This window comes from Setaria viridis, chromosome 9 (assembly GCF_005286985.2).
Source record: "Setaria viridis chromosome 9, Setaria_viridis_v4.0, whole genome shotgun sequence".
NCBI lineage: Eukaryota > Viridiplantae > Streptophyta > Magnoliopsida > Poales > Poaceae > Setaria > Setaria viridis.
Genome location: NC_048271.2, coordinates 34,225,444 through 34,249,017, shown reverse-complemented (window position 1 = coordinate 34,249,017; position 23,574 = coordinate 34,225,444). Strand labels below are relative to the sequence as shown.

Genomic DNA, 23,574 nt, shown 5'->3' with positions numbered 1-23,574 from the left:
GAAAGGGGAGTCACCTAGTTATCTGACACATCCACCCTGCCACTTTGATGTCCAGCATCAGCAGGAGCACCTGCAACACAATGATTATCAATGTAAATAAATATGAGCATCTAAAACTAACTAGATGATGTCTATCTAAATAGCTCATATACCTTCTTCTCCGGCTGTTGACGGTCAAAACTAGCAGATCTGGGTGAACCGGTCTACAAACCGGTCAGACCGGTTTGTTCAAAGTTATCAAAATGGAAATTGGACTTCACCGTTGCGTAGCTCTCATCGAGATGATCAAAATGCATATATATAAAACGCTTGATTTGGAGTTCGGATGAGAGATTTATGGCTCTAGCAAGATCTACACATGTGCAAACCAGTCTGGATGGGCGGTCAGATCGGTTTGATCAGCCTAATCCGAGTTAGGAGTTGTATTTTAACACGAGATTTGTATAAGCTTGGACTCCTACTAGAGCAGTACCTTCCCACCCTATATTTTTGGAGGGCCACGGCCGATTGAGGGCATCCCAATCGAATCTATCAAATCTATCTTTTATCGTTTTACCTTCTTCCTCTTTACCCTACTTTTCCAACCCATATGTTGTTCTTCTCTTATCTCCATGGCATGAGGAGGCGCCCTAGCTGGCCTGTCGAGCCTAGGGCAACTCAAGGTGCGCCTGCCCCGACGGGATCCCTCCCGGGCGGGTGTTCGTTGGATCCTTGCCAGGCTCCCTGGCAAGACTGGTCTAACCGCCCTTCCAAACCGATCAGATCGGTTTGGTGAGGAGGTGCTGCAAGGAGCTCCTCCGGGCGCTGCACAAGTAATTAGCGTGGTGTTGTATTAGCAGTGACTAATCTCAACCAGACATACAAATGTACATTACAATATAGCAGTGACATTACCAATTCTTGCCGCTCTTATCTAATACTTGCTGCATATTAGTGCCTCCGCAACTTGAGTGTCCAAACGACTACGATATTTATGAACAATTCTTCCTCCAGAACTAAAGGCTGTTTTAGATTCTACTGTGGTTGCAGGAATAGCCAAAACATAAACATCCCTTGCAACTCGAGCAAGGATAGGATATTTTACACCATGTGTCTTCCACCATCTCAAGATGTCAAAGTGATCACCTTCTTTCCAAGTCAACAGTGGATCATTGCAATATTGCTCATAGTCATTGCACTCATGTCCTATTTCAGTGTTGTCCCTTAGAAATAAACTTAACCTTTTTTCTCTGGTGCTCCTCAAAGACCTAGCTGTAGAAGCAACATACTTGGAGGCATAAGATTTATAAAGCTTCTGCACAATCTTTTTAAATTCATACATATCGTCAAACCGAAAATCATCTGACATCTCAGTATAATAGAACTCGACAACCTTCATCTTGTACCGACAATGCTGCTCATCTCACAATACTTGCCAAATATCTCTTTCATGGACTTTGCCATAGAAACAATGAAATCATTTGTGCTTTTGATCCACTCCATAAGCTTCATATTAATTTCACAGAATTATGAAAAGAACAAGTTCGATGTTGGATAATGAGATCCAGAGAGGACTTTAGCAGCTTCATAAAAGATCTCCAAGCAGTTGCACAGGACAGCAGCATTCTCCCAATCTTCACTTGAAGGATTATGTTGACCATATTTATCAGGATGGAGAAGAATAAGCGTTTGGAAAGCCTTTTTAAAGTGAAGGGCATCTGCTAGCATTAAGTAAGTTGAATTACATCTAGTAGACACATCCGAAGAAAGACCTCTTTCTGCTATTCCCAGATCAGCAACTTTCTTCAAAAAGGCCTCCTCTTGCAAGGGTGAGCTCATGACAATAAGGACCAAGCCACAAATGTGGGCAATCTTCTAGTACTAATAAATCCAAAGAGGCAAACTTTCTCCCCGTATCGTCCTGCCAATAATGATTATGCGCATTCCGATAGTTTCCATCATGCATCCCGATTTTCATGCAAAGTCTCCCCGCACCATTGTCCTTTCATCCTACCGCCTGCGAACCGCGCGCCATTTGATTTTTTTTCCTCCCCGATCCGGTAGAAATGAATCGGCTCTACAAATCGCCATTTGATATAGCAGTGTTGCCTGGAGCCACTGTGTCACCATCACCATCTTGGTAAGTTCTTTCTCCCTCTGTTCTGTACTCTGTCTGATTTTATTTGGTTCACTACAATGGATTTCTAGAATATTAATATGGTAGTGCATTAACATACCCCTAATGAACCCTTTTACATCTAGACTAATATATGTAAAAATTAAATATATTCATCCTTTGTTCTGTGTGGGCTGGTAAGATTTGAAGTTCCCTGCTTTATTTACATGGAAAATCGGTTGGTCTGGATTGCAAAATATAGCCCTTGGTAAGTCTGCTAGCTATGAAATAGCATCATTTCCTAACTTGGTAGGTCTAATTGGATAAGGTGGGATAAAAAAGGCCTCATGGTTTGTTGTATTTGCCCCCTTCAGAGTCACAATTCGTTGGCTAATCCAGATAGAGTAGTGCCAAAAGAAGCCAGTGCTACTGCCTTGGTATGTTCTATATCTGTTGTACATGTACTCTTTTTTCTTTCACTACTATCAGATTTTATCCCAGCGATTACTTAGTACATACTTCCTCCGTTCCAAAATATAGGTCGTTTTGGATTTTCTAGATGCATAGGTTTTGCTATGCATCTAAATATAGGGTTATGTCTAGATATATAGCAAAATCTATGTACCTAGAAAAGTCAAAACGACCTACATTTTGGAACGGAGGGAGTACATCATTGTGGTGATTTTGGAAAATACTACACTCATGTGACCGATTCTATATAATTATAGAGTAGTGAGAACCCCCTGACTCTGTGTAGTCTTCGTTAAAAGATAGTCTACTCCAGTGCCCTTTGGTAGTTTGGTGTCATATAGCATGTTAGTTTACATATTTTGATACATGCCAATTTGAAGTACATAAAATAGTACTTAGATATTTATCTCTATTATACAAATGCAATGGATGTGTTTCTTTATCTGTTTATCTCTAGATTCAGATTGAGTTTTGGAACTATTACTTTCCTACTTCCATCTATTTACTGAATTAGACCTGTGAGGCCCTATTGTGCATCTATATACTGAATTTTAATGGTTTTACTTCTTATGCTAGATATGGGTGTTATTTTTACTGAAGCTATTTGATTTGACCAATGAATATGAACAACATGACATGTTGGTGTTTATCATGCCTGAATTTTTTTTATTAAATCTTAGTTAATAAAATGCTCTGTTATCACAAATTCTTCACATTTTGCAAATATGTTACCTTTAGCGTTGTAACTTTTGGCTTTTGTCAAACATTAATAAGAATATTTGTTCTTGCAAAATTGATTACAGGAACAGGGAGTTTCATGCTCCTCGCAGATTCAAGTTCTTTCTATTCTTTCAACAGCTCGAGTGCATCTTATCTGGTTCTAATTCAAGGGTAACCGTGCGTGTAGGTGACTAAAAATACCTTTTGTGGTTTGATCACTTTGCTTTCATGGATATTATCTGCCAACCACAAAAGACACTAATGATTAGAAATGTGGAGGAAATTGTCCATCTGCGCACAATGACAACAACAACATGGATAGAAACATGAAATGTTCAATACTTTTTTCTTCCTTTTGTTTTGAACTGTTCCTTTTGCCATATTCCAGTGCCAAAATTCATATTTATTAAAAGCAAAGGATCATTGCAAACATGTAGGCTCTGTACATAATTATATATCAATACTCACCTTGAGAATTATCTTAGTGGACGCCATATCTTCTTACCGTTAGTTGGTTATTATTATAACTATTGTTCATGTTATCCCAAGTAGTTTCACAAGACAAACTCATTTTCTATTTTGTTGCATCTTCACATTGGATTTTTCTTCACAAGACATTGGTAATTTATTCTTTGATTGTAACAAAAATAAAAATTTTCGAATAGTGATATTTGTTTTCAGCTTCAATTCAGGGGAATAACCCATACATAGAAGGGTTTTATAGTGTGTCTGAACTACTTTTGTTAAAGTCTACGTTAAAGTGCCTTTTGATCAATATGTTTTTACTGTGGCCAGGAATCATTTTTAGTTTTCCCCCCTTGTGAGGGTTGACCCTTTTTTTTAAAAAAAGATTATTAACTTGTGACCGTGAAGTGAACTTTTACCACTTAACTGAACTTCAGTTTCTGATTACAAGTTTGTTTTCCTCAATATATAGGTATTTACATCCATAGTTTTTGTGTGAAAATTTGTTTGAAATCAAAATCAAGAAATAGGTATATGGGCCATTTGATTTCATAACACCATATAATTATTCCCTTGATCTCATATTAGAGTAAAGATCAATTCAACTTTAGCAATTTCTGGAAGAGTATCCTTCCTTTAATATATTGCCTGATCTATGAAATTGCATCACTACAGGCTTTTCTGAAGAGGAGTAGGGACACCTGCAGACATTTCTTCTTAGTAGTCCTCACCATATTCTTCTGTAAGCATGGTGAACAATCTCTATACTTTATGCATTTCTTTATAGAATTTGTCAGAGCAATAATGTTTCTTCCATTTCAGTCCGACTCCTACATCATTGGAAAAGTATTTAGTGAAAGAAAAGGGAGTCATTGGAAAAATATTTAGTGGAATTTGTGGAATGAGAGGAATCGCAGACTTTTTGAGCTGAATTCATTTCCTGCTCTTCAGGTGTTCAGCTTAGTAAAAGAGGAGGTGTTGTTGCGAGTGGTGGCCTGTGGGAGGCCTGATGAGTTATCTTAGTTCCTTACTTTTATGTCTGTTATGTGTGAGTTAATCTTTGTTTTATGTAATCGAAACACTGTAACCCCGGCTTGCTTCCTTCTTAAGTGAACCTGCAGTGCTCCTGCATTATTTCAAAAAAGAAAGAAAGAAAAGGGAGTCTCTGTGTAGAAACAGGAACCTTAGCTCCGCTGAAGTAGCCTTATTAGTTCGATGTTTCCATCTTAAGTGGAGGTGTATCAGATACACACCTCATTGTATCTACGGGTCTTCTATCTATTTCTAATATGCTATTGGCAAGGTTTATCACACGGAAGTATTGGAGGAGCCGCTATTCCCAGTGATAAAAATTATATGATAATATCTCTTATTAGCGGTTTCACATTGACTATTTGTATTAGTAAACATGCTTGAGTTGATGTGTAATTTTTCCCCCTATCTGCAAGTAAAGTCAAGCTTGATGCTTCTGTTTGAAGAGCTCAATGTTTGATGTGTTAGGGAATGGGCCAAATGAGGTTGGCATGCTGTTTGATTTTTTTTTTTTTTTTTGGCCAAAGACTTGTGCGATGCAACTAAGTTCAACCGGAACGAAAATCCAATCAACGTCACGGCTTGCATGCTGTCCGACCTTTAAAGCTTCAGTGCGTTCAGATTGTTATTGAGATTGGTTTTTATCACCCGTAACAACGCACGGGCACACTCCTAGTAACACTTTAAATTGTGTTGACACCATCTCTAGCCATGAGATTAATGATATGTGCAGCACAACGCACATGAAAGAATTTGCGACCAGTGTATAGAACCCTGATTCTTAAGAATAGAAATGACTGTCCACACAAACGTCATTTGAAGCTGCATTATCAAGGGTCAATGCAAATAATTTACGATCAAGGTTCCATGAGGCCATGTTTCGCATAAATGCAGCACTAATATTAGCTCCCCTATGCCTTCCTTCAAGGTGCATGAAGTTTATGATTCTTTCTGTATCCTCCAGTCATCATCAATGTAATGGCCAGTTACACATAAATATCCCTTGTTCTGATTAGAGGTCCAAAGATCCATGGTACAGCTAATTAAAGCGGCATTTGAGAGAGCCAAAGCAGTCAAAAAGCTTCTTCTCATTGTAAAAAATATCCATGATTCTTGTCCTAGCAGTTCTGCGGCTCATTATTGGGAAATTTGGGCGCAGAGATCTAATAAATTCATTGGTGTACTCATGCTCACAAAAGTTGAAGGGGAACTCATGCATGATAATCGCAACATGTATTTTCTGAGACTAGTTTCCTCATCATACATCCAATGTTCTGAACCATCAGCTCTAAAAATTTTCATACTAGATGTAGACTTTGGGGGTTTGTTTGGATCATGAAATGCAGTGTAATGGTTCCAGAGACGTGTTGTACCTTGCTTGCTTGTGGCAGAAATAACATCATCTAGTTGCCTGCTGCCATAGGCTTCTTGATTACCACATCCACCGCTTCTTCATAAAAATTTCAGTGAAATGCTTCCACACTAGCGGAGTTCTTGTAGTTGGAGACTTGGTCCCGATCTCAGCACCAGCTGCACCACTAGCATCTATACCGATCTCTATGTCCTCTCACTTTCATTCACACTGGCACTGTTCTCTGTCGTTCTTCGTCTTCCAGTTACAGATGGTGTTGTCCTCTGCAAGAAATAATTTTTTTATTGAAAAGGATGCATGATGTGGTACTGGTTGCATGAAAAGCAATAATCAACGCATATGTATGTAGCTCCTTATTTCTCGATGCCCTTGTGCTTTTTGAAACCATGGTTATTGTTCTGCTTCACTTGCCCTTTTGCTCCTAATTTCAATGCTGTATTACAAGGTATATTACAGAGACAGATCAGATATTATAACCATATCATTCAGATTCAGACAAGATACCATTGTGAACATGAAAGTTCAGCTACTGCCTCAAATATTCTAACATGGAATCAATGGTGTATTAGATATTTTTCTCTCAACTGTTAGTTTGGAAGCTGCTGCTGGTGAAGCTGCTCAAGACGTTGTATCTGCATCTGACGTCACTGCTTAGCTTACGGAGAGGAGGAATCGATTTATTTATATATGATAGGATAATGTTTTGGGAGACTGGACCAGCGAAACCGGGCCTTGTTTAGTTCCCAACTTTGGGGTGACCAAATTACTGTAGCAACACTGTAGCGTTTCGTTTGTATTTGTGAATTATTGTTCAAATATTGACTAATTAGGCTCAAAAGATTCGTCTCGCAAAGTACAACAAAACTGTGTAATTAGTTTTTAATTTCGTTTACATTTAGTACTCCATGCATGTACCGCAAGTTTGATGTGATAGGGAATCTTCTTTTTGCATAGTGCCAAAGTTGGGATTTAGGAGTGAACTAAATAAGGACCTGCATTGCATCAGTACCAATATATAGTCAAGTCAAACTAATCATTTCCATAAACTAATGAAGAATCTTGGGAGAGAAGCAAATTGGAACAGGAGCAGTTGACTGCTGGTAGACTATTCAATGAACCAGTCTGTCTGTAGCGCAAGAAGAATCTTGGGAGAGAAGCAAATTGGAACAGGAGCAGTTGACTGCTGGTAGACTATTCAATGAACCAGTCTGTCTGTAGCGCAAGAATGGCATGAACATCCATCACATCTTCCTGCTGCTGCTGCCCATCATCCATTCTAATCCGAAATAGAGCTTAAAGAGCAAGCATTCAGATGGAATGGGATGACGAGGAGCGCCAGCGACGGCTGGATGATCATGAAGGACATCACGGAGAGCGAGAGCCTGATGCAGGCGGCCGGCGATCACTGTCGCTGGACATTGATAGGAAATCAGTGCAGAAGCACCGGCTGCCGTTGTCGTCGTCATCATGGCGGGCTGCAGCGGCCAGCTTCAGGGAGAGCCTGTCGCGCTCCCTCTCCCTCAATCAGCAACACGATCAGGAGAATGACGATGAGGCCGAGCTGAAATGGGCAGCCGTCGAGAGGCTGCCCACCTTGGACAGGTTGCACACCTCGCTGCTCAATGGAGACTTGCGAATGGTGGACATACGGAGGCTGGGGGCGGCAGAGCGGCGCATGGTGGTGGACACCCTCATCGCCAACATCCAACGCGACAACCTCCGCCTGCTCCGCAAGCAGCGCCAGAGGATGGACAGAGTCGGCATCCGCCCGCCCACGGTGGAGGTGCGCTGGCGCGACGTCTCTGTGGAGGCGGAATGCCGGGTGGTGCAGGGGAAGCCCCTCCCTACCATCTGGAACGCCGCCATCTCCAACCTCTCTGTGCGTACCGAGAGACTTGCCTGTACATCTTCCTACTCTGCTTCATTGCTTTGACTCTTCTTCCATCGATCATCAGGCAGCGAGCAGAATGCTGGGCTTCAACCGCCAGCATGCCAAGGTCCGCATCCTCAATGGTGTCAGTGGCGTCGTCAAGCCTTCCAAGCTTACACTTCTCCTGGGACCTCCGGGCTGCGGCAAGAGCACCCTCCTCAAGGCGCTCGCAGGGAAGCTCAGTGCTAATCTCAAGGTCACAGGAGAAATCGAGTACAATGGTGTGAAGCTGAGTGACTTCGTCCCAGAGAAGACAGCAGCTTACATCGATCAGTACGATCTCCATGTCCCCGAGATGACCGTTAGAGAGACCATTGACTTCTCTGCAAGATTCCAGGGTGTTGGCAACAGAACAGGTTAGTGACAAGCTTGCTTCATCAAACAAATGTAACCAAATTAAATTAACAGGCAATTACTCACTCCCACTTATGTTTTTACCGGCCAGCAATCATGAAAGAGGTGATTAGAAGGGAGAAGGAGGCAGGGATTACCCCTGACCCTGATGTCGACACTTATATGAAGGTAAAAAACCTATTCTTATTATGTTTTTCCATGTGCCCACATCGATACTGATATAATTTACCAGTAGGATCATCTCCTTTTTATATCTAATAGGCAGATCGTGTGCAAAAGTTCTACTTCAATTCTAAATGAAATTACATTTTTTTTCCATATATAGGCGATATCTATGGAAGGCTTAGAAAGGAGTATGCAAACAGATTACATTATGAAGGTATAATAACTGTTGCATGAGGAAAGCATGCTTGGTTTCAGTCCCCTGTATAAGAAACTTTCCCTATGAATAAGGTCTTCCTCAATTGACAGATCATGGGACTTGACATATGCGCTGATATAATGGTGGGAGATGCAATGAGAAGAGGTATTTCAGGTGGTGAGAAGAAGAGACTAACCACAGGTGATTCCAAAATCTAGAATTATTTGACCATGATGACATTTTCCCAACTACAGTTCTGTACAAGTCATCAACTAAAAGTCTTCGGAAAATTGGTTCCGTAGCATTGAAAGATCGCGACTTCTATAAAATACCACTGAAAGACATCGGCCCCGTAAAATACTAATGAAAGGTGCACACGTTAACTGAAAATAGCACTCCATCACATTTTTTCACCGAAAACTTATTTTTAGACTTTTTCAGCCCATAACGCGAACGTGAAATGACCTTTATACCCTTAGCTTGAGGACCAAAAGAAAATCTAGTCGCAAGTCCGGTCCAGTATCCACCCACACATGTGACTCATCACCCTTCCCTCGCAAACATCGCGGCGTCGCCCTCCCTTCTCTCCCACCGGCGGCACCGCCCCTCCCAGCACTGCGACGCCGCCCCTCCCAGCTCCTGTGCCACCGCCCATCCATCACCACACGGCCGTTCCCTGGCAGGCGCCCTCGAGGCAGACCCGCAGCTGGGTGCCCTCAGCCAGCGCCCACCCGCCTTCCCTCTCCTCCATCCGCCGCCCATTTGCCGTCGTCCGCTGCCCGCCGGCCCTCTCCTCTGTCCGCCGCCCATTTGCCGCCCGCCTTCTGGCCAACGGCGCCCGCCCCGACGCTCGTCCTCGCCCTCCTGCCCGCCCCCGACGCCCCGGCGCTCGTTGACGCCACCTGTGGCGAGCCAGTCTCCCGCGCGGACCTCCGCCGCCTCGTCTCCGCCCTCGCCGCAGGACTCCTCCACCGCCACGGCCTCCGCACGGGTAACGTCGGCACGGCCATCCATCGCTGCGGGACTCCTCCTCCGCTATGGCCTCCACAGAGTCGGTCCAAGCGCCACCGCTGGCCTTGCGCCCGGAGCCGAGCACGCGGCGTCGGCGTCCTCGGTGCTGCCGGTGACCACAACAAAGGAAGAAGGGAAAAAAACTAGTAGCGACCACATCAACCCACTTCAGAGTTATGTTCACTGTCACTAGATCATCAGATGTACCGTATACTTGTGATTTGCGAACAACATTTCAGATTTGCTGATCTGGTGATTTTCCGAAACACGGAAGCAGTTCAAGCTGATAAGTCCAGGAACCATGTTCTTTTTTTTTTTGTTCTAACCATATGAACAGAAACTAAATTCTACTGACCTGTCCCCCTTTCGGCACTGCTACAACATGAAAACAGAAGGGGAAATGAACAGAACGAGAGAAGAAGATGAAAAGGTTCACCTTTGCTGTTTCTACCTCTGTACAGTGAGGCCAACACCCAATCGAGCAGGTGCCAAATCAAAATCATGACAAGTTTCATCTCCGGACAGCCCCCAATCTTCACGCTGTCTCGAGTGTCCGGGCCAATTCGAGCGCGTTCTTGGCGATCTTGCAGTTGTCGTCGTTCACCAGGGTCTCACAGAGCTGGAAAGCTCCCAGCTTTATTGCTTCCAATAACAATTCGTTGCTCTCCGAGCAAATCCAGTTGAGGACGAGCACGACCTGCTCGATTGCCCGGGAGTTGCCACTTCCGGCGACGCCGGAGGGCAAGGCAACGATGCCGGGGATCTTGCACAGCTCCTGGCGCCCCTCCGCGGCACTTGGCGAGGAGGCCGAGCACCTCGACGGCGTGGGCGGAGCCGGCGGCGGCTAAGGTGGCGAGCGCAGGCGCCGCGCCCTCGCGCACCGCGCGGCGGCGGTTTTCCGGCAGCTTGCAGAGCTGGTAAGGAGCAGCCCTCCGCCGGCGCCCGCCCAGCGCTCTCCAGGGACCCGCGGCTGGGCGCCCTCCGCCGGCGTCCGTTCTCGTCTGTCCACCGGTTTAGGGCATTTTTGTCCAAGTTGAAGTCTGCACGGGTACTTGACGGGACGGATATCTTCCAGTGGTATTTTACAGAAGTCGCGATCTTTCGATGCTACCGAACCAATTTTACCAAGAGTTCTTATGATGCTAATGCAATGATAATATTCCATTCCATTTCATTCGGTTCTGTTCGTGTTATTTCTCTTTATTAACGAATACTAATATAAACACTTTGTCATATAGCGATCTATCAACATGGGGCAAGGTAATACTAGAAAGTACATTTTTGATTGATGAAAACCATGCAAAACACCCTGATTAAGGTACTGAAACAGCATGACATCCCTCCCTGCACAAAAAAAAAGAGAGAAGAAGATATAGTGTATTCATTTTTATATAATCCCAGGCTCAATTGGTCTATATAGGTAGCTAAATTTACTTCATTCAATTGTGGATGCTTTGTTTCCTGTCTGAAAACTTGTCTTCAATCAGGAGAAATGATAGTAGGACCATCAAAAGCGCTCTTCATGGATGAAATATCAACTGGGTTGGATAGCTCCACAACCTTCCAAATTGTTTCTTGCCTCCAACAGATGGCTCATATCTCAGAGTCTACCATACTAGTCTCACTTCTTCAACCAGCACCAGAGACTTATGAGCTTTTTGATGATATTATCTTGATGGCTGAAGGAAAAATTGTATACCATGGATCTAAGAGTTGCATTATGAGTTTCTTTGAATCATGTGGATTCAAGTGCCCTGAAAGGAAAGGTGCTGCTGACTTCCTACAAGAGGTACTTTAAACTTTCTAGTTATCACAACTTTTAGTAATGCAAAAGAGGTTATGCAAAACAAGCAGCAACAGCATCTAGCAGTTCCTGTTAATTTTCTATATCATTACTTGTTCATAACATTTTTTGGGCATGACTTTCTGCCCCCAACCAAAATATTTTTCCCACTTGAACAAAATGAGAATGCATGGAAGGTACTGCATGTCTTTGTTTCAACTTCCTACGAGGATAATAGGGTTTGAACCTTGACCTTAACCACAATATTGTGCTCTATTATTTGTATTACATGATTGACCATTTACTAATATGATTCATTGGAGAGATCAATCTGAACATCTCTATCAATTGTAAACTCTAGGAGAATCAACCTGTTTATGCAGTGATACAGAAAGCCAATCTTGCATGCCAAACTTTATCTGCCGCCTTAGCATATCACTTGTTGCAATATACATAATAGCTAAACTAGACATTTAGGTTGATCTTATTAAAAAAAAGGCTTCTGTGGACACATGTTTCAAGTTTCAACATTTTAGCAACTTACAAAGGAGTAATAGCTATAGTTGTGAAATGATCATGAAAAATGACTAACAACTGTACATATGAAGCAACAATTAGCTATATGTTAAATTATATGTTTGGGTAATTGATTAGCTTACCATCAGAAAGCTACGAATTCTTATTCTTCCATACTTATATATAGGTCTTGTCAAGAAAAGACCAACAGCAATATTGGAGCCGCCATACAGAAACATACAATTTTGTTACCGCTGACCAGTTCTGTGACAAGTTCAGAGTATCTCAAATTGGTCAGAACCTTGCTGGGGAGATTTCAACACCTTACGAAAAATCAGAAGGGCATAAAAATGCCTTGTCTTACAGTATCTACTCGTTATCCAAGTTGGAACTCCTCAAAGCATGTTTTGCCAGAGAGCTTCTCCTGATGAAACGAAATGCCTTCATCCACATAACAAAAACTCTTCAGGTAAACCACTAAGAAATGATCTTTTTTCAAAAATATTGTCGATAAATACAAATTGTTGAGCAATGATCATATGTGAAGATTAATAGATGGGAATACTTAATTGATTGAGGGGATACACATTGGCTTATATAGTCTCTAGGTCTGGGACTCTGGGTTCCCTAACTAGTCATGACTGGACTACAAGGATAAACCGAGTACATAATGTGTACAAAAGAATATCTCAACCAACAATATGGAAACCACACATGATTTGTCGCTCTGGCTGTAGACAAAACTATATGGGATGTATCTAGTGCTGAAAGCTTCACATTGTGAGGTCCGGGGATGGGAATTTATAGGTTGTCTTATCTTTATCTTTCTTTTTTCCTTTTCTCGATGCACAAATAGAGAGGATTTACCACTGCGCTAGGTCAGCTCTCTATGGACAAACACATAAAAACTTAAAATAATGTTGGGTAACATCTCTATTTCTAAAGATATGAATATTGTAATGGAATTGGGCTACCCTTGAGCCTATGGTACTAGAGAGAGAGGAGGTGGTGGTCGGCGGCCATGGTGGAGGCGCAGGGGTGCAGGGAGAGAGGGAGAGGGAGCCGAAGCCTAAGAGCTAGAGAGCTTTACGGTTTTACCCCTTAATTCATTACTTAATTAATTTGGTGCATGGAGCCTCTATTATAGAGGGACTCGACTTGACTCTCAAGAAACCCAACCTACATGGCTTGCAAGCTATCCTAATATCTAGAATATTCCTAATTCCTAACCTAGGTAGATGGGCGGCGGCTACCACGATAAAGTACCCACGGCGGCTACTACCTGTGAACAGTGTCGCGTGCTCCTCTTTGGGCTAGCTTTAAGGCCCTTTGGCGCATCTGACCTAGCTGGACCCTCTAACCCCATTGTTGATAAATTTTTTGTGCTACTATGGACACTGAAATCAAGAATTTGCACTAAAGAATGCGAAAATAAGTTCTATAATTTTTTAATCCTTTTTTACTTCAAAATGAACTAGTAGTGTACAGCATCAAGCCTCTCAACAATTAAGGGATCTCTATTCAAGGAACATGGAGACTAACTGAAGTAACACTTTGTGAAACACGGTTGTATAAAGACGCAGACAATCACATACACACACTTCGTACATGGATTTAACCATTTTGCAGTGCTAAGCTTGTTCTATGTACTCAGAAAAGTGAAATCTTGGGTGTTGGAACATAGCTATATCTACACTGAGCCCCTATTACAAAATAATTTAGCAGACTGAGAACCTGCACACAATTTCAATTGACATGCATTTCCTAAGCAAATTGATTTTTAAGGACTTGAATCCTCATGTGCTTATAGGACTGACTTCATTAAAGTACTCCAGTGTGTTATGGTGAAAAACTGAAAAGTATGTCTTACAATTGACAAGAACTAAGATTATGATTTTACATTTTTCTCAATGTGACCACACAAATTAACAGTGCATCATTACTGCAGCTTGGGCTACTTGCTGCTATTACTGGGACGGTATTTTTGCGCACTCATATGGGTGTTGATAGAGTTCATGCAAACTATTACATGGGTTCGCTCTTCTATGCACTCATCCTGCTGATGGTTAATGGATTCCCTGAGCTTGCCATGGCAGTTAGCAAACTACCAGTTTTTTACAAACAAAGAGACTACAACTTCTATCCTGCATGGGCTTATGCAGTACCAGCTTTTATCCTCAAGGTACCAATCTCATTAGTTGAGTCAATAGCTTGGACATCAATATCATACTTCCTCATTGGCTACACGCCGGAGGCATCCAGGTAGGAATTGCAATTTTGTTGCGACTATTCAATCACATCACATTTCTGTTGTCAGCTTTGGTACTAATGCTTTGTGTGCCAACATTTTATCTGCATAAGCTTCTCTGAACCAAGAGGTAAACCACACATCTCATGTATATGCCCATTTTTTCCCAATAGTCTAGCCAAAAGATGCCAGGGTGAATTCTTTACCTAATTTTGCATTCATCTGATCCACTAAGGTCAAATATAAGTTCCGCTTGTGTAAACCACACATCTGATGTATATGCCCATTTCCCATGCCTGGGTGAATTCTTTAACTAATTTTTTTTCTCGAATACGCAGGAGAACTACATATCATTAAATTAAGAAGAATTTCTTTAACTAATTTTGCAATGACCTAATCAACTAAGGTCAAATATAAGCCCTCAAAAAAAAACTAAGGTCAAATATAAGTGGCCGTGGTTGTTTCTATTTTTCCCAGGCGCGAATGTAACTTAAAAAACCCTACGGGCAAGTCTGGGTGTGTGTGTATTGTATGGCTATTTGGCATTTCTCCTATCTTAATGCAATGACATGCAGTTCTCCTACATATTCGAGAAAAAGGTCAAATATAAGTTCCCTTAGGCCATGTTCTAACATGCACAATTTATGTGTGCAGATTCTTGTGTCATCTTCTTGTCCTTTTCCTAATCCACACTGGGTCATTATCGATGTTTAGATGTGTTGCCTCTTACTGTCAAACAATGGTGGCTGGTTCAGTGGGTGGTGTAATGTCATTTCTAGTCATCCTTCTATTTGGGGGTTTCATCATTCCTCGCCGTACGACACTCCCATTCTTTCATGAATTTATACTTCAAGCAAGATAAACAATTATAAAAAAAATTGCTAACACGTTTCTGGGTCAAATTGGTGCAGCATCCATGCCTAATTGGCTGAAATGGGGATTTTGGCTCTCTCCGTTATCATACGCTGAGATAGGCTTAACTGGAAATGAGTTCTTGGCGGCAAGATGGCTAAAGGTAAAATTTTGACATAGAGAACTTGTATTAATAAAATATGCACTCCAGATATAAAAGTCTGCATATTTGCTGTAGTATACACTATTTAAATATTTTACTTCAGTTTACTACCTAGTTTGTGGATCCGAAGACCTGATTTTTTTCAGGAGGTGTTTGTAACAGTGTAAATCAAACTTATTTCTCCCTTTTAATTGATTCATGCTGACACAATGCACAGTATATAACAAAAAGATATGTAATATGCAATGTTTCAGCACTTCGGCATAGTACTAATTCTTTTCTATGTTGACAGTATACAGTATCTGGTGTGACACTTGGAAGGAGGATACTAATGGACAGAGGATTAAACTTCTCCAGTTACTTCTTCTGGATCTCAATTGGAGCATTGATTGGGTTTATTTTGTTATTCAACATAGGTTTTGCCATCGGTTTGACTGTTAAAAGGCGTAAGTGCATTATGGCTGAAATTTTCTTTGAATTAAAAATTTGGAAAACTTATAATTTCCGAATGTAACTGAATTTATAAAATTGATGAAAGAATATGCTGAATGGTTCAAATGCACAAAGCACAAATTGTTGTAACCTCCCATGCATGTACCTCATTCTCAGCTCCAGGAACTTCTCGAGCTATTATTTCTCGTGATAACCTTACCACATTCAATGGAAAAGACCAACGTATATCCAAGAACACTGAAGATAGGATGCATAAGAAACAAGCGGAAAATTCTTCTACTCCTAACAGGACTGGTTAGTCTGAATTCTACAGTGTGCAATGAAATACAACTCAAAGTGTCAGTGAAATGGAGCTTGCTTTTTTTTGAGGAACAAAAACTTACTTTTCAATAATCAAATCTTGCGCAGGAAGGATGGTATTACCTTTTACACCCCTTGCAATATCATTTCAAGATGTGAACTACTATGTGGACACACCTGCGGTAATTATCATGCTCTAAAAAGTCAAGATAGGTACTAGTGAAAGAAACATGGGCACGACAGACACTTGTGCCTCCCAATGAAGTAAACAAAGAGGGGGGAAATGAAACCTACTAGAAGAAAAAGGAACATTTATGGACCAATAAAAAAATGTTTTCTTGTTGCAGGAAATGAGGGAACAAGGTTACATGGAGAGAAAACTTCAACTACTCCACAACATCACAGGAGCCTTCCAGCCAGGAGTCCTGTCAGCGCTCATGGGGGTTACCGGGGCAGGGAAAACAACCCTGCTCGATGTTCTTGCAGGGAGGAAAACTGGCGGTGTTATTGAAGGAGATATAAAAATAGGAGGTTATCCTAAAGTTCAACAAACCTTTGCTAGGATATCAGGCTACTGTGAACAAACTGATGTTCACTCCCCACAGATCACAGTGGGCGAGTCTGTTGCATATTCAGCCTGGTTGCGCCTTCCAACAGAAATCGACTCCAAAACTCGAAATGTGAGTCATACGTGATTAAATGAAATAGATAAGAGGGTTTTCTGATTCTCTTTTCAAGAACTGTATCTTAGGTGCTAGGAAAATTACAAACAACTACAAGGTGACTGCTATTAGTTTCCCTTACAGGAATTTGTCAATCAAGTTCTTGAAACAATTGAGTTGGACGAAATAAGAGATGCTTTGGTTGGAATACCAGGGATAAATGGACTATCTACAGAGCAACGGAAGCGGCTCACAATTGCAGTTGAGCTTGTATCCAACCCTTCAATCATATTCATGGATGAGCCAACATCAGGCTTGGATGCAAGGGCAGCTGCTATTGTCATGCGCGCAGTGAAGAACGTTACAGACACAGGTCGAACCGTTGTGTGCACTATTCACCAACCAAGTATCGAAATATTTGAGGCGTTTGATCAGGTAATACCCTTCATCCTCCAAGATTATAAGAACAAAAAAAAAGTTAAATACAAAATAATACGAAAGATACATTCTGAAGTTAAATACAAGATAAAGTACAGGTTCTGGTACTTACTCTATAGCCTGAGAGTAGTATGAAGCGCTAGAGGGCCTGAATGGCTGCATGAAAATTCACGCTAGCTCGGATGAAACTCCTAACAATTCAGTCTCCAGGAACTGAAATATAACCAGACATTAGTTGTCTACATAAAAAACGCCAAACAACATTCAGTACGAAACTTGCCTCAACCGTTTTATGTTCTAAGTGTTTGAGATGCTAAGAGTAAAATTAACCTATTATTTCCGAAGAAAAGGAGTTCTTTCATCTAATTTAATCCTGTTGATTTTCAGTTCTTTCAAATCATATCCCATATGGTAATAATGTACCATGTATTACTAATTAGCTTGTAAAATTCAAATGTAGCTGATGCTGATGAAAAGGGGTGGAGAGTTGATCTATGCTGGGCCGCTTGGACACCATTCATGTAAGGTCATCCAATATTTCCAGGTAATTCAAGAAAGCTTGCCTTTATACATGTATAGTTTATAATTCATTTATGTGACTTAAATAAGTATAAATCTTTTTATTTTGCGTCATTGCATGTAAATGGACTTCACCATGATTTTTATTTTTGTATGTATTTTCATGACTTGTACTGCATTGTTCTTTGCGCTTCTATACTCGTAGTTTCCATTGTACATGACACATGAAGCGCACAAGCTATATTTATCAAAGAATAGAGTACACAAACTAGCTACATCCCTGAACTTTGAAATTGTATTTTCAAAGCTTTTTAAGTGGCTCACCCAAGGTCCAAAACCTTCCAGTCAACAACTACTTGCTCATTTGTCATGATTGATCTGGAGGCATAGCATGACAATTTAAAGAACCACCAGTATATTTTACTCTTAATATATCTACGTTCCGCTTCAATCAAAGATAATCAACAGTGATCTGCATTTTATCCTTGAGTAGAGTGTGTTCCACAGGTTAACATACTAGTGAAAGTATTCCCTCTATTTCTTACTAGGCAATATCTGGGGTACCCAAGATCAAGGACAACTACAACCCATCAACATGGATGCTAGAAGTTACCTCAACATCTATGGAAATTCAACTGGGAGTCGATTTTGCACAAGTTTACAGGGACTCATCAATGTACAAGTAAGCTTTAAAAATCATCACATCTAATTATAAATCATTCACGTGTCACTAGCAATCTTAATTATTAATATTATCATTACATAATACAATGTGCAAAACAAGTTCCAGAAAATGAGAGGCGGCGTGCATCTAATACTTAACCAAAAGAAAAAGCATTGATCCTGAAAGCAATTTGATTAGGAAGAAACTTATTTTCCACAGGTCCTCTCTTATTTGCTAGAAATTAATGTTCGCATAGGATTTGTGCTAATACTAAGTTGGTGGTGATTGAAGGGATAAAGATGAACTCGTAAGACGCTTGAGTATACCACCTTTGGGTACAAACAATCTCCATTTCCCAACACGGTATCCACAGAAGTTTTGGGAGCAGTTCAAAGCTTGCCTTTGGAAGCAATGTTTATCATATTGGAGAAGCCCTTCCTATAACCTGGTCCGAATTGTGTTCCTAACAGTCTCTTGCATTGCCTTTGGGGTCTTATACTGGCAGCAAGGCAATATAAACCACATGTATGTAAACCATCACTTTGTGAATCATGCTGCCCCATATCTCTTAGCTATATTTTCTTAACTCATGTATTGTTTTATCTGTGGGTAGAAATGACCAGCAAGGTCTGTTTACCATATTGGGATGCATGTATGGCACCACTCTGTTTGCTGGCATCAACAACTGCCAATCAGTGATGCCATTCGTCTCGATTGAGCGCTCTGTCATGTACAGAGAAAGGTTTGCAGGAATGTACTCACCTTGGGCTTACTCATTTGCACAGGTAAATATAGACTCGGTACAGGCTACTTATAAACTAATTTTGGAGCTCACAACAATGTCCAGATACATAGTAAGTATTAATTAATATCAGCAGACTTTGAATTTATTTGACTTTCTCCTTTTCCCAAGTAGGTTGCCATGGAGATTCCTTATGTGTTTGTGCAAATAATGTTGTTCATGTTCATAGCTTACCCACTGATAGGGTATGCATGGGAACTAGCAAAGTTCTTCTGGTTCTTGTATACCATGTTCTGTACGCTGCTCTACTTCCTCTACCTTGGAATGATGATGGTATCAATCACCCCAAACATCCAAGTGGCGTCCATATTAGCATCTATGTTCTACACCATACAAAACCTCATGTCTGGCTTCATTGTGCCTGCACCAGTAAGTCCTTCTACCTACTATATCATGTACTTTGCTCCATTCCATTTGCCCATGTTTGAGAAATTTCGACCCAATGCATCGTTGAGTTTGTCTCCAAGATCCACATGTCAGTGAAACAAAGGAGTGGCAAATAATCGATTAAAATATGGAGGGGCAAATCATCCATTTTCCATTGCACATTATTTTTTTTGTTACACCTCACCTTCAGGCAATATTACTAAAGCTATATATACACAAACACTTTTTGCATGAGTTCAGAAAGAAAATTTTAGTTTCAGATAAGAATAGACCGAAGGAAAAATTGATGTATATATGCTACTAAGGTCATATTGATGCTGGTTAATTCATATTAGCTTGCTGGTGTATTTATTGTAGCAAATACCAAAATGGTGGCTATGGCTGTACTACACGTCCCCCATGTCATGGACACTCAATGTATTCTTCACTACCCAGTTTGGGTATGAGGATGATAAGAAGATTGAGGTATTTGGAGAGACCAAATCTGTCGCAGCATTTGTGAGAGACTACTTTGGTTTTCGTTGTGACTTGCTACCACTGGCAGCTGTAGTTCTGGCGGCCTTCCCCATCTTCTTTGCCACTCTTTTCGGTTACAGCATTTCAAAGCTCAACTTCCAAAGGAGATAGATTGATAAATATCAAAAGCAAAACTGCTTGCATTGTATAGCATAAACTTTTTGTGCTGCAGATGTATTTACAATAAAAATATATAAGCTTGTATTTGCTCACCAACATTAAAAGTAAGTGTCTTGTGTATATAGATATGTACTTCACTATTACAGTTACAGATAGTGTTTGGAACTGACTAATTGAGACTATTACAGTTACAGATACTGTTTGGAACTGAGTAATTGAGAAACCATGCAAGGCACCCAGTAAAGACATATTAACTGGCAGACCTAAAAGACAAAACAGATTGATCTTTTTCAAGTGCTTGAAACAAAAGATATTTTCATTTTTCAGTCACCATCCAAGGCTCTTGGATTTTGTGATTGAAAATGAAGTGGTTTCAAGCATTTAAGAAATAGTAAACCTATTATCATTCTCTGAAGTTGTGCTGGAGATGTTCTATTTTCAACAGAAAGCTTAACACACTTTATATTTTGAAGCCATGCGTGTAAACCATAATTTAACATCTGGTATAATTGAAGGTGTTCAATGCAGCTTTTAAGCATGATTTAGTAAGGAAAAAAATGTTAACTTACAATGCTAAACAACAAATGGCAGTACACTGTATGGGCATCCATTTTTAAAATATATATTATCTATCTTGGTCCCATTTCCTGTTTTTCCAGAGAGATTCAATTCTAAAGACATTATTTAAATAGAATGCCACACTTATTTCATAGGTTAAAGGGGTGAGAGGTGAACTATCAAGCTCCAAATTATGGAACCGAGTCAAACAAAGACTTGGACTTAGGTATTTACATTCTCATTTCATTCCAAACTAAACGACGCACAAGTATATTTGATATATATGTTACACAAAAAAAATAATAATGGTACGGCAGGTGACACAGTAAAAACATATATAGTTGAAATGCAAGGACCAGAGCAGAAGCAGACTTTATATAGGCTATAGCAGAAGAGATGAAAACACTAACATGAGGATGTGGGAAGCTAGTTAGAATAGTGATGATCACAGGAGAGAAGATGGTGCCGCTGCAATGCCAGTGCTGATTAATTGATTGGAGCTGTCGTGTCCAGCGTCGTGAGGAGAGCATATCCAGGAAGAGCTGCAAGAAAGAATCCATATCAAGTGTACTTGATTAAGACGGGATGCTAACAAGCACATCTTAGTAAGATACTCCTATAAGAGAAGAATCATTCCCCAACCTAATCAGCATCCTGTAACATCAAGCCAAGGCCGCCCCAACGATGTTTCCTCAAATATCTAATCTACTATGCCATCATTTGCGTCGATCATTTAGCACGGACGGGAGCAAATAAAACGCGTGGGCATCTCTCTCTACAAGCTGGAAAGGGGATTGGATGCTTGCTACCTGATGTGGCTGCTGCTGCCGCCGCCGCTACCGCCCGGCTGGCCGCCGCACCCTGGTGCCGCCAGCGATTGCGGGATTGGTGGGATTGGGAAGCCGGCGTGCAGGAGGCGGGGGTGACTGGGCCCGTGGTCGATCCTGCTCCTGGGGCCCAACTCTTCTCTGCTTCTGGGCCGGCCTGGCCTGGCACACGCTACCTGACTGTATAGACGCGGCAAGGAGCAGCGTTGGATGCAAGGATAAGGTCCGGTTTGGCGTAGCTTCAGCTTCGGCTTCTCCACCGGCTGAAGCTGGAGTCCTACCAAACAACAAGATGGTGAACGGTTTCGACGGAGAAGCTCCACGAATCGCACTAACCGGAGCCGATTGAGGGAGCGGGACCAAAAAAAATTGACTCCCAGCGGCTTCTTGCATTGTTGGACACCCTTATCCTCAGGTGGGGCCTGCGAGCGGAGGTGGCTCGCGGCGGGCGCAGACAAGGCCCGAGGGCGGCGGCGTGGGACCAGAGGCGCTAGGCAGTGGTGGCTGGTGGCGGACAAGCCGCAACGGGGGACGACCGGTGGCGACGGGCGCGGGGCGGAGGATGGCAGGTGGTGGCGGGCGCAGAGCGAAGGTGACCGGCAGCGCACACTGGGGCACAGGGTGGGACGGAGCTGGAGGGCAACGAGGCATGGGTGACGGCGGCGATGTGAGCCTGAGGACGGCGGCGCGCGGGGCTGGAGGCGGAGGGATACGGGAGAAGAAGGCTAGGTGAATGGATTAAGAAAGAGAGAGGAAGGGATGGAAAGGGGAAAGAACATGAAGAGAAGAGAAAAAGGAGAAAGGAAAAAAGAAAAGTGAGAGAAGGGGAAATAAAGAGAGGAGAAAAAATAAGAAGAAAAGAGAAAACTGAAAAAAGATAAGAGCGTTACAAACATTTTATCATTTTTATCCATGTTACCTAGCTAGGAGAAGTCGTTTTACCAAACATTTTTCTATCCAGACAAGGCTGCTTCACTGAAAAAGCTACAGCCGCAGCCCTGCCAAACGAGTCCTAAATCCACGGCACCACCAGGGCCCCACCTTTCATTGAGACAGGCAGGCTTCCCATTCCCGTACCTCTTCTCTTCTCCACGCCGGATCCCCTTCACCTTCGCCGCTTCGTCTCTCCCTCTAAATGAGAAGAGGGCACGCGGCCACCACCGCCTCCGCTGTCGGTGATCAAGGGGCGAGAAGAAGCATCATCATCATCACCTGAAGAAGGTTTTGGTCTTCAAACATGCAACAATGTTGGTTTTAGGCATTCGGCTTTCGGTACGTTGAAAACCGAGGCAAAAGTACCGGGTCACGAGGCGCCGGTACAGCCCCCACACGGAGTCCGTCCTTATCATCTCAAACATGGGGCCAGACCCCTCAATGCGACCCAACCTCGTAAACAAAAGAAAAATAAACAACACCCATGTGTGTGCCCCCCGCGACGGGGCATTCCGACCGATAGCCCCTTCAAACCTTCAACAAAGCCCCAAAGGGGCTCAGGGGCTCCTGGCGGGTCTATAGACCCGGGATCCCTAACAGGACTACTTTCTCGCGACGCTTAGCCCAATAAAGGGCATAACAACAAACGTATACCTGGGCCAGCCCAGCTACGCACAGCCAGGCTAAGACCACGATCCAGTCGCCGACTGGCTCCTCCAACCAAGAGGCCGGGTCGACGCCCCGACTAGAGGGAGCCAGCCATGGGTGGGGCCACAATCCGACCCCGACTAAGTGCTCCCGACTGAGTACTCCCGACCGAGTGCTCCCGACTAAGTGCTCTCGACCTAATCCCCCAACTGGGGACTCGCCATACCACTTGCACTGATCTCCCTGATCGAGAACGTCCACCCGGAGTGGGCCAAGGAGCAGGTGGGGCGGATAACGAGGCGGCGCCCAGGTCAGCTGGCCGTACACAGAGCCGTACCACGCCACGGCCTACGCACGTCTGCACAGTGGTGCTG

General features: G+C 42.4%; 1 protein-coding gene and 1 long non-coding RNA gene across 6 annotated transcripts; one reads left to right on the top strand and one right to left on the bottom strand.

Annotated features, from left to right (window-relative positions):
- Positions 1 to 7,296: 7,296 nt before the first annotated feature.
- LOC117838737 (ABC transporter G family member 41) lies at positions 7,297 to 20,425 on the top strand. Of its 4 annotated transcripts, XM_034718878.2 has the most exons (22): positions 7,299 to 8,034; positions 8,111 to 8,441; positions 8,531 to 8,607; positions 8,765 to 8,818; positions 8,911 to 9,001; positions 11,299 to 11,600; positions 12,298 to 12,579; positions 14,059 to 14,372; positions 15,013 to 15,173; positions 15,270 to 15,373; positions 15,666 to 15,819; positions 15,983 to 16,120; positions 16,235 to 16,308; positions 16,474 to 16,806; positions 16,921 to 17,223; positions 17,687 to 17,770; positions 18,294 to 18,427; positions 18,701 to 18,934; positions 19,023 to 19,194; positions 19,326 to 19,580; positions 19,956 to 20,063; positions 20,143 to 20,425. In XM_034718878.2, exons 1-22 carry the CDS (start codon positions 7,468 to 7,470, stop codon positions 20,146 to 20,148), a joined length of 4,278 nt encoding a protein of 1,425 aa, XP_034574769.1. In that variant the 5' UTR covers positions 7,299 to 7,467; the 3' UTR covers positions 20,149 to 20,425. The 4 variants fall into 4 exon arrangements, with proteins under 4 accessions (XP_034574770.1, XP_034574769.1, XP_034574766.1 ...); XM_034718875.2 differs by having other exon boundaries at positions 19,956 to 20,425; XM_034718876.2 differs by having other exon boundaries at positions 7,300 to 8,034; positions 16,933 to 17,223; positions 19,956 to 20,425.
- LOC117838738 (uncharacterized) lies at positions 16,827 to 22,007 on the bottom strand. Of its 2 annotated transcripts, none has more exons than XR_004636714.2 (4): positions 21,435 to 22,007; positions 21,203 to 21,334; positions 17,339 to 17,439; positions 16,827 to 17,238 (listed from the first exon to the last, which is right to left on the bottom strand). It is a non-coding gene; the product is annotated as an uncharacterized lncRNA (long non-coding RNA). The 2 variants fall into 2 exon arrangements; XR_011897000.1 differs by having other exon boundaries at positions 21,602 to 21,999.
- Between the last annotated feature and the right edge of the window lie 1,567 nt (positions 22,008 to 23,574).